Source organism: Salvia splendens, chromosome 16, assembly GCF_004379255.2.
Source record: "Salvia splendens isolate huo1 chromosome 16, SspV2, whole genome shotgun sequence".
Classification (NCBI taxonomy): domain Eukaryota; kingdom Viridiplantae; phylum Streptophyta; class Magnoliopsida; order Lamiales; family Lamiaceae; genus Salvia; species Salvia splendens.
Window position 1 is genome coordinate 10,905,804 of NC_056047.1, and position 11,011 is coordinate 10,916,814.

The 11,011-nt window shown below is 41.5% G+C and overlaps 1 protein-coding gene across 4 annotated transcripts; it reads right to left on the bottom strand.

The window, feature by feature from the left end:
• Window positions 1–94: 94 nt before the first annotated feature.
• LOC121770549 lies at window positions 95–2,153 on the bottom strand. Of its 4 annotated transcripts, none has more exons than XM_042167277.1 (7): window positions 2,017–2,153; window positions 1,783–1,925; window positions 1,139–1,183; window positions 933–979; window positions 710–786; window positions 438–495; window positions 95–355 (listed from the first exon to the last, which is right to left on the bottom strand). In XM_042167277.1, the coding sequence occupies exons 2-7, from the start codon at window positions 1,901–1,903 to the stop codon at window positions 272–274; spliced, it is 432 nt and encodes a 143-aa protein (XP_042023211.1). In that variant the 5' UTR covers window positions 1,904–1,925; window positions 2,017–2,153; the 3' UTR covers window positions 95–271. The 4 variants fall into 4 exon arrangements, with proteins under 4 accessions (XP_042023211.1, XP_042023210.1, XP_042023212.1 ...); XM_042167276.1 differs by having other exon boundaries at window positions 1,783–1,943; window positions 2,017–2,102; XM_042167278.1 differs by having other exon boundaries at window positions 1,783–1,846; window positions 2,017–2,096.
• Between the last annotated feature and the right edge of the window lie 8,858 nt (window positions 2,154–11,011).

An 11,011-nucleotide genomic window follows, 5' to 3' on the forward strand; every position in this document is an offset into this window, starting at 1 on the left:
TAGTGATATTTTCTAATTTTAATTAACTTAAATAAAGAAGTTTGTATTATAAATAGGGAAGTTATGTTGTATTTTAGCTCAATACCACAAAGAATAAACCAAAGACCAAAAAGTTTATTTCGTTTTGCAGCTTACAATACGTAAACACCACTATAAAAATTGATAACATAACTCCAAGTAAACAAGGTCTAAATCCTACCAGCAGTTGGTGTTTTTCTTTCTTTAAGAAACAAAAAAAGAACTCTACATACATACTATAACACCGTCTAAGTTAGAGCTTATGTTGCAAGCAAAAATATACCACATGTAGCCAAGTTGTTGAACAATGCGATGCGAACTCAATAAATCCCGTCATCTGCAATTATCGGAAATTCATAAGTGGAGATCAAAGGAAACATAAGTTGACAAGCAAAAGCCATGAGCAAGATCAAGTATACCATCCTCATTCGGCTCCTCATCATTGAAGTCAACTTCATCGTCATCAACATATTCACCCTGTAAATTGCAGATGTATCAGCTACAGTTCTTATAATTCTCATCCAGGGGATTATATCTCAAACAAACAAATCAACGGAAACTTAAATGAGTGAATAATTTGAAAAACAAGCATTCACAAGTTGTCAGATGTTGAATATAGCAGAAAATTAAGGTTTATGGTGAAAATTATTTAAGTTGAGTTGAGTGATATGCACTGAGGTCAACAATATACTTTGTAGTATAATCATTGTCATCACTATCTTCTTCATCTTCTTCATTTTCCTCCTCTTCATTTTCTTCTCCAGTTCCCTAAAACCACATATTCCACAGACAAAAAAAAGATGAAAAGAAGATCAAATTGACATAGTAAAAGCAAAAAAAGTAAGACATTGCTTCGAGTAACTCAGATGAAGTAAACGCTTAAAAGAATTTCAGTTGAGATATGGAAAATTTACCTTATTCTTTTCCTCAAGTTTCTCAAACTGAACAAGTTTGTTCAAGTCTGTTATAATCGTTACAAATCTTCATTCAATCAGCAGCACATTTTGATAGAAAATTCAAAGGGAAAAAGTGCTCACAAATCGGGCAGCATATTTAAGTGACATCCATGATTATGATGAACACCAACAAATAAAAATATTAATTCCTGCGAACTCATTACCTATTTCATTGTCCCACTTGACTCTCTTGACAGTGTGCTGTCCACCTGTTACGTGAAAGAATATATGACATACATGAGACCAAGAAATTCACAAGCAATCTGAAAATTGACGCAACAAACTACGACAGTTGTTTAATATACAAACAGAACATCGAACTCTGACTAGTTCTGCAGGCATATGATCTTTGTCCATCATTATTAAGTGGAGTGGTTGCTTAACAGTTGTTGCCTGTAATTTCTTATCCGAGTACCTCTCTATGTCTACTTTTTGCGTTTCTGCAATAATTTATAGAGATAAACACCAAAGAGTAGGAAACTCAGTCAAAACAGATGAAATTTTGTATCCTATTTTGGCCTGTAATTTCTAAGCACACGGTTACACTAAACAATAAGTCTCCATTGAATTGATTATACTACTATCTTTTGCTAAAGCTTAAACAAATAGATGCTCGAATCAGGTCTCAGGATTAACAAGCAGTAGTCATGTAAATCACATTAGATTAAATAGGGAAGAAAACAAATTCACATCCCAACTAAATGATATGTCTTTCAAAGTAAACTCCCCTAATTTGAAATCGGATCATGGCAGAATTGTCCATCAAAGTGGCAAAAATGATCGGAAATTAAAAAGGGGGGAAACGTACTCGGTAGGGTTAGCCTTCTATCTTGGTGATGGTAAGGAGAAGTCTGGAAAAAGGTCTGCAGATTCTGTGACCAGGACACAAACTGAGAGTACTTCTTTACTTCTTCCACAGAATAATTCATAACGCCTATCGGAATTTCCTATCTAATCAATCAAATTATCCTAGAATCAAAACTACTACGTCAGATAACTAAACTGCAATTAAAAAAAGTAGTACTAGGATGCATGGCGTTACCGGGAAAAGATCGAAGGGCATTTGCTTGGCTCTAGGGGGGCTCTTCCTCTGAATGACATGTATTTTCTGCTCGCCGCAGTGTTTTGAAGAATGAATCTGGCTGGATACTGTTAAAGTAGGCGCCAATTAGGCCATCCGCGATGGCGTCTAGCGCACCGCCTAGCAGAGCGCCGGCGCTAGGCGGTCCATTACAACCGCCCAGCCATTTTCGGAATTAAAAACCGCCTAGTGCTCGGCGATTTCGTGGCGCTAGGCGATGCGCTGGGCGATCCACTCGGCGCTATTGCAGCGTCCGGATCGCCTAGCGCATCGCGTAGCCGTTTTTTTTCAAAACACTATATATACGCGGTTTGCACGTCATTTTCATTCGCACCACTTGTTTTAACGAGTACTCTCTCTATCTTAATTTCTGTACAAGATCAACACCGAGAAATGGAGAACACCAACGAAGGTACTCCAGTGACGACCGGGTCTCAAACTCCCCCGGTACCCTTGGGAGGTGGATGGGGTCCGATGCCAGGGTACTACAACATGTACCCTTAGCAGGGGATGATACCCGGGATGGCAGCTGGGGGGAGTATGCCGGCGTGGCAGGGGGTACCGGGGATTAGGGATGTCAATGTAGCCCGTAACCCGTGGGCTGGCCCGAATAACCCGCCAAATTTATAGGGTTAGGGTTGGAAATTTCTAGCCCGATAAAATCACAAACCGATTAACCCGCACCCGATTAACCCGCAACCCATTAGGGCCAGACCCGAAAACTCGATGGGCTGGCCCGAAAACCCGATAAAATTTCTATTATTCTATTTTTTTTACTCTCAATTCGACATTTCATTGATTAATATTAACTAAAAAAATAACTTTCAATTTTATATTAAATATACAAATTATATATTTAATTTTTATTAATATAATAATTGATAAATAAATTAAAAACTTCAAATTCACAAAAAAATATATTTAAATTTCTAAAACATGCATTAAAATTTTACGAAATATCTCAAATATTACTATTTGATCATGTTTATGATTGAGTTTAAGCATATATCTTAAATATATAATAATTAAATGTTTTACATTGTATGAATATTAGTAAAATTAATCATTATTTATTGGATTGATCGCATGTTAATATTATCGGTAGCAACCCGATTAACCCGCTGGACTAGCCCGAAACCCGAGCTTTTAGGGTTAGGGCTGAGCTTTTATAACCCGAAAGAAATCACAACCCGATTAGCCCGCACCCGATTGACCCGCAACCCGAGTAGGGTTGGCCCGAAACCCGACGGGCCAGCCCGATTGACATCCCTACCGGGGATGCAGCCCGGTGTGCATATGATGTCGGGTAGGGCTGGCAATTTTTGACCCGACACGATAATCCGACACGAATCCGCACGAAATAATTGGGTTTGGATCAAGTCTTATTGGATACGGGTCATTATTGGGTTGACCCAATAAGAACACGAAAAATTCGGGTCGGATGCAGGTCGGATGCGGGTCGGATACAGGTAACCAGTTAAAAATTAATATTTTATTATTTTTATTTTTAATTAGATTTAATTTAGCCACTATCACATAAGAAAATAATAAAAAATAGATTAGGGTTTTAGAATTACCCCCTCATGCGCCGCTGCATTTCTATTTTCCAGATTTCCCCTCCACTTCTCCAGTCTCCTACACTCGTCACTCGATTTCTCACACATCCACCATCCGCATCGGCCCAGCTCCGAGGAGTCAAGGTCCTTGAGTAGATTTCTTATTTTGCTCGATTTTGCGTGTTTCCTTTTGGTTTTGGTTGTATTTATGTTTATTTGTGCGTGTGGTTGTCTCTCGCGTTTGTGAAATAATTCATCAATCGATCTTAAAACGTTTGTGAAATAGTTTCCTTTTTGGTTTTGGTTGTATTTATGCTTATTAAAACGTTGTTACTTGAACGGGTAAAACAAATAAATTTGTAAGCTTATGTTACAGTTTGGCAGCTTATGTTATAGTTTCCTTTTACAGATAGGTTATTCTTAATTTTCATATTCCTGTGCAGATTTCTCTTCAGTAGGATATTGCTTTATCTCTTTGCTGTATTGCTGACTCCAGTATTTTTCAGTGCTTGTTATTGTTGTAGTGTTTACACATGTATAGCTGGATTTGTTTTTGAGAAATAAAACGATTCTGCATTTTTATTCTTGTATTGGATTGGCTGCAGCTTTATTCTTTCATTTTCTGAATGTTTTTTATATTGTTGCAGACAGAGATTAATTAGTAATCATGCCAATCAACTTTGGAGTTGGGAGTACCAGCAGCCGCGGTGAGTCTCCAACATCAGCAAGTGAGACCATAGGAGATCTAGCCATTGAGGTTGCAGAGAGTCCTAATCCAAGTAATGCTAAACCACCAAAGCCAAACCTGAAAAGAAAACAAAGGTCAGATGTTTGGAATCACTATAGAGTCGAATACGATGGTGCTGGTTTAAAGACATGTCATTGCATGTATTGTGGCCATAAATATCACAAAGTTTCAAGTAAATCTGGAACTGGAAACATGCTACGTCATTTGGACAATTGTCCTAGAAAAAGCACAAAGGATGTTAGCGAAATTATAACGGGGGTAAATCTAAGTTTGATTCTGAGCAATTTCGTGCGATGCTATGTTCTGCTATAGTTGTTCATGATTTGCCATTTCGATTCGTAGAATATGAACGCATTGTAGCTTGTTTTGAGTACCTCAAGTCTGATATTAAATTGGTTACTAGAAACACAGTGAAGGCTGATATCTTGAAAATGTATGAAAGAGAAAAGATTAGGATGAAGTCAAAATTAAGTAAAATACCTGGTAGATTGAGTTTGACTTCAGATTGTTGGAGTTCCATTACCTCTGATGGTTATATTTCACTGACATGTCACTTTATTGATGAAGAGTGGGTGTTACAAAAGTTTGTGTTGAACTTTTCCTTAATGCCATCTCCGCATACTGGATGTTGAGTTTGGATTGAGCCAACAAAAATCCCAATTAGAGTTGTACATGGAAGAGAAAAGAATGGATGTCAAATCCAATCTTGATATACTTAACTATTGGAAAGGATCACAATTCAAGTATCCACATGTTGCTTGCATGGCTCGTGACATTTTGAGCATTCCCATAACCACTGTTGCTTCTGAATCTGTGTTTAGTGTTGGTGGAAGAGTTCTTGACCAATATCGTAGTTCACTCAAGCCAAGCAATGCGGAGGCAATAATTTGCACTAGAGATTGGTTGTTTGGAAAAAAAGGTATTAACTTTTTATTTAGTTAATGTCAACTTTTATGATTATTATAGTTATTTTATTAATTCTTATTTTCTTTTAAAGGTATTAAAGGAGAAATACCAACAAATGACTTAGCCGAGGACTGTTTAAATGTTGATGATGAAGCTCATTGTGGAAGCTCCACAACCTAAACAACCTTGACTTTTGCTACTTCTTGAAAGCATCAAAGGTTAGCTTATTCTCTATTAAATGGCTTAGAATAGATTTGATATGTGAAATCTATAATTTCTACCTTGTGAATTTACAGGTTAGGGATTTGAGGATATCAAAACATGCTGCAGAGTGCCAATGAGTTCTTCTATTATGTCTGCAGAGTGCCAAGGAGTTCTTCGTTATCAAAACAAGTATTTTGTTGGGTTTTTTGGATTTTGTTGGAATTTTATTGTTATTATGTTGAATCTAAGTGATTGTTTGAAATGGAACATCTTCAATTCTTCATGTTAAATGACTTTTTAAAGTCTTGATCAATTTTCGAAGCAATTTGTATTCTGTAATCATGTAAATATGGTAGGTTCGTGTATCACTACCGGGTCAACCCAAAGTGGTTTGTGTCGTTATCGTGTTTAGGTTGTTGTCGTGCTGTTATCGTGTCGGGTCAACCCAAAGTGGTTCGTGTTGTTATCGTGTTCAGGTAGATATCGTGTTGTTATCGTGTCGGGTCAACCCAAAGCGGTTCGTGTCGCTATCGTGTTTGGGTCGTGTCCGGGTCGTGTTCGGGTTTGGAGGTGGCGGGTCGGATTCGTGTTCGGGTTTGGGGTTTCCTTAACAGGTTGGGTTCGGGTTTGGCCTTATTGGGTTGGGTCGTTATCGGGTTGACCCGATAACGACCCAATCCGCACGATTTGCCAGCCCTAATGTCGGGGTGGGCACCCGGGATGCAGATGATGCCTGAGGGGGGACGACGATGCAGCCCCCGACGCAGGGGACGGCAGGGTGGGTACCGGTGGTGCAACCCCCGACAGGGGGGTACCGGGGACGCAGGGGAGGCCGGGGGATGAAAACGTCTATCTCCCCAGTTTTGATTTTTCGACTGCTTCTTCGCACACTTCGACCCCAACGGAGACGCAGTTCACGCAATTTGAGACTTTCTCCTTGGAAGAGTTGGGGATTGATATGCTCAGTGTTCCGGAAACTCCCGTTCCCGCGGGGGAGCAGTGCGGGGCGCCCCAAAGAAGAAGGGCAATGGGAAGAAGAAGGGCGAGTCGTCGCAGCCGGGTGAGGATAGCCAGGTCCGGAGGAGGTGGACAGACGCTGAGAACGTCGCGCTGTGCAAGGCGTGGGTCAGTGTTTGCGATGATCCTCTCGCTTCGAACAACCAGAGGATCGTCAACTTGTGGGGCAAGATAGCAGCAACCTACCAGACATTTTTCCCGGAGGGGAGGCCACGCAACGGGGAGGATTGCCGGAAGGGGTGGGACCGAATCAGGGCTGTCGTCTCCCAATTTTTCGGGTTTGTTTGCCAATTCCCTCCGCATGCAGAGCAGTGGCCAAACGGAGGAAGACTGCAGGAGGATAGCAGAGAAAGCCTTCCCCCAGACCGGGTTGTATAAGGAGTTCACCTACTGGAACTGCTATCTTGTGTTGAACGACTCCGAGAAGTTCCGACTAGGTGTCGACGCTGGCTGGCCGAAGAAGCAACGATTGACTATACCGGTGATTACAGCGGCAGCAGCGGTGGTTCCCACGACCTCCCCGAGACGGCCCAGGAGGTCCCGACCCCTCGTTCGTTCGCCCGCCGAACTCGCCCGGTTGGGCACAAGCGGGCTCAACGGGAGGCGAGGGGGGTCGCCGGGGGTTCCCAGGAGGTCCAGTCGGCATCCCCCTTGGCCAATCCACAGCGGATCTCAAATTCTTCGCGCGTCAACAAACGCGCGCTCAGATGGTCAAGACGATGGCCGAATGGCGGGCGGCGGTGGACCCCTTAGAGACGGCGGGAGTAGAGGCACGGAGGGAGACCGGCGGGAGTAGAGGCGGCGGCCACGGTGGCGACGGAGGCGGAGGCGAGGGTGGCGACGGAGGTGGAGGAGAGAGTGGCGGCAGCGACGGAGGAGACGACGACGGAGACGAGGAGTGAATTATTGTACTTTTTAAAATTATTTTAATTTTTTGAAATTATTGTACTTTTTAAAAATTATTGTACTTTTTAAAACTTTAATAGTATTATTAATGTTTCCCGTATATGTCTCGTAAATTAAATTCCGTATATTGTGTGATTGTTAATTATTTCATTTTTATATAATTGTTATTAGTGATGTGGCTAGGTTATGGCTGAGCTATTTGCTTGTTTTGATGATATGTCAGGCGGATTTTTAGTGCTGATGATGTGGAGTTTGTGGCTAGGCTATGGTTGAGCTATTGTTGGGATGGTCTTATAAGTAGTATGATTCTACTAGTTTTCAACGAGTTTTCAATTTAACGAAACACATAGAGAGAAGAGAACCTGCCGCGTGGAATGAATTGTAATTGTAGTATGAAGAATTAGAAATATGTCCACTTAGTATGATGCAGGGCACAGCCCACACAAATAAATCGGACCTAAAATTAAAATTCAGACCCATTAGGTTAGGTTATTCATTATGTAACAATCCAGAGTGAAATTAAATCAATCTACAACATAATATGTATTACTAAAAAATATGCATTTTATAATTATTAATATTAATATTATAGAAAGGTGAGAAATAAAATCTCTCCGGACTACTTTACATAGTACTAGTAAGGCCACCCGCAACGCGTTACGCCGGTGGCTCAAAGCCCGTTCCTCCGTGACGAGACGCGCTCGGGACGCGTTGCAACGTCCCGTCGCGTCCCTAGCCCGCCGAGACACCCGTCTCTCCGAGACGGCCCGCGAGACGTCTCGCCACTCGCGCGCGACGTGGCGCGCTCCGGCGCCATGCGTGACGTCCACTCGCCGCCCCGCGAGTGGGTTTCGTCACGCTGACGCAATAAATCATTTTATAAAAAAATCGAATTTAATAAAAAAATAAAATAAAATTCGAAAAACGGTAGTATTACCGTTTTTCGACCGTTTTCCTATTTTTTTACTCTATAAATACTCCTATTTCATCCTCATTTCACACACAAACACACATCTATTCTTCTCAAATCATCTCTCTTTCAACTCCAATTTTCATCTCAAATCAACTCTTTTATTCTTCCCCCAAAGTTAATCGATCTAATGGATCCATATGAACAAATGCATCGAATAATGGAAGAATCACTTGAAGAAGATCGACGTCGGGAGGTGGAGGAAGCCGCGCCGCCCCAAAGACGCTCCCGGACTTACATCCATCGTAACCGGGAAGAAGCCGTTGCAAGGTTAGTCCGCGACTACTTCAGCGATAACCCGGTTTGGGGAGATACCTACTTCCGTCGACGTTTCCGCATGCGGAAACCGCTATTTCTCCACATCGCAAATACATTGGCAGCCCGAGAAGAGTTCTTCCAAGAAAGGTTCGACGCCGTCGGCCGTCCCAACCACACGACGCTGCAGAAATGTAATGCATCAATCCGTCAACTTGCGACTGGACAAACGGCGGATGTGTTCAACGAATACCTGCACATTGGAGAAAGCACTGGGAGAATGTGCTTGATCCAATTCTGCAAAGGCGTCCGGGCAGCCTTCATCGACGAATTTCTCCTGAGGCCAAGCACGACAAATTGTCAGTTTCTGCCCCACCTTCACGAGAAGTGCACGGATTCCCCGGGATGCTTGGCAGCGTCGATTGCATGCACTGGCAATGGAAGAATTGCCCTGTGGCGTGGAGGGGGTCGTACACTAGCGGCCACAAAGGCACCCACCCCACCGTTATACTCGAGGCCGTTGCCGACTACCGGCTATGGATCTGGCATGCGTACCTTGGGGTCCCCGGATCGAACAACGACATAAACGTGCTCCACTAATCCGACCTCTTCGCCGAAATTTTGGATGGTAAAGCGCCGGCCATCAACTTCATCGCTAACAACCGGTGGTATAAAATGGTGTACTATCTTGCCGACGGCATCTACCCGAAGTGGCCAACCTTCGTGAAGACGTGCGACAGGCCTGTGAACGCAAATCAGGCTCTTTTTGCGCAGAAGCAGGAGGCTGCTCGCAAAGATGTGGAGAGGGCGTTCGGGGTTCTCCAAGCGCGCTTCAACATAATCGAAGCCCCGGCTCGTACATGGTTCATGGAGAGTATGGTCGACATCATGTATACTTGCATAATCTTGCACAACATGATTGTCCAAGACGAAGGACCAGAGGCGGGAAATTGGTTCGACCCTAAAGCCCCCGGAAGCTCTACCGCAAGCAGTCCGCCTCGCAGTGGAATGCATCCGTCTATACAAGAACAGTTGTCTATTCGGGCAAGGACACGTGACTCTACCGCCCACGCCTAACTCCAAGATGATCTAATGGAGCATATTTGGGCAAAATTTGGCAGAGGAAATTATTAAATTATGTATTTTTAATTTTTTTAGAATTTTATGAATTTTATGTTGTAATTTTATTTTATTTAATGAAGTGTGTTTTTATTAATTGAATTTGTTGGAAATAAAAATAAAAAATGAAATTGAATGAATAGTAATTTAAGAGACGGTTAAGGGACGGATAAGAGATAGAGGGTTGCAGGTTCCGTCCCTTAGTTAAGAGATGGAGTAAAAAAGTACAGTGAGGCCCAAGAATAGTAATTTAAGAGGCGGTTAAGGGACGAATAAGAGACAGCGTTGCATATGGTCTAAAAATGAAGAACACATTCGACTCTCATAAGTCTCACGTCTAATTTATCTATTCTAACCAACCAATTTCTATACTCAGTAGCGCTCCCAAACTGGTATCGGATGCCCGATCTAAAAATTCCAGGTACCTGAACCTAAAATAAATGAGTGTAGTTTAACTTGAAGCTAGTACAATATATGTCATTCATAAAGTGATGCGAATAAAATTTGTTTTGCAAATATATACTCCCTCCATCTCAGCTCAAGTGATTAATTTTTTTTTATCGTTGTTTTATGAAGATGCTAATACATAATTAAAGTGAAAAGAAAGTAAAGTAAGAGAGAGAATAATATAAAAGAGAGTCGTATTTATATTATTCTAGTACTTATTTTACTTTCTCTCCACTTTAACTATTTATTATTATTTTCCTAAAACATGTGCCGAAAAGCAGTCAATCACTTGAGATGAGACATGGAGAGTATATTTTTTAATTTTACATGTAATTTTATATAATAAGTATAAATATATATTTTTTAATTTTACATGTAATTTTGTTAACCTTTAAAATGTTAGAAAATAAGAAATCTGAATAAAATTAAAATAAATCAAAACCGGGAGCAAAATCAGCGGCGGACCACCTCGCAGTAGCACCGATCAACCGTAGTCCCAGACGGCCGAGCCGCGGCTACCATCGATCCCTAGGTTGGGTGCCGCAACTAATTTTTCGGCGGTTGCGTGCAATAGCATCGATAAACTTGCTGGGTGCGGCGGCCAGGTTTATCGGCGCTATTGTGAGTGCCCTGACATTATGCAATATACAATTGTACATATTTCTAAATTTGTATTTGTGTACCCCACCGTGTTTAGTTGTTTTAGATTTTACATGTGTATGGATAAGTTCTTTGATAATTTTATATAGATATTTTCAGATCTCTGTTTTCTAGACATTTTTATGAAATTTTGATATTTCGGTTTAAATTGGTTTTCATAACTCAGTT

Bases quoted from the DNA above. Each gene is read 5' to 3' on its own strand.
- LOC121770549 (XM_042167277.1), bottom strand. From the start codon at position 1,903: ATGAATTATTCTGTGGAAGAAGTAAAGAAGTACTCTCAGTTTGTGTCC. The intron at 980-1,138 runs GTAATGAGTTCG...CGATTATAACAG, and splicing joins CAAGTGGGACAATGAAATAG to ACTTGAACAAACTTGTTCAG. The intron at 496-709 runs GTATATTGTTGA...TGCAATTTACAG, and splicing joins GACAATGATTATACTACAAA to GGTGAATATGTTGATGACGA.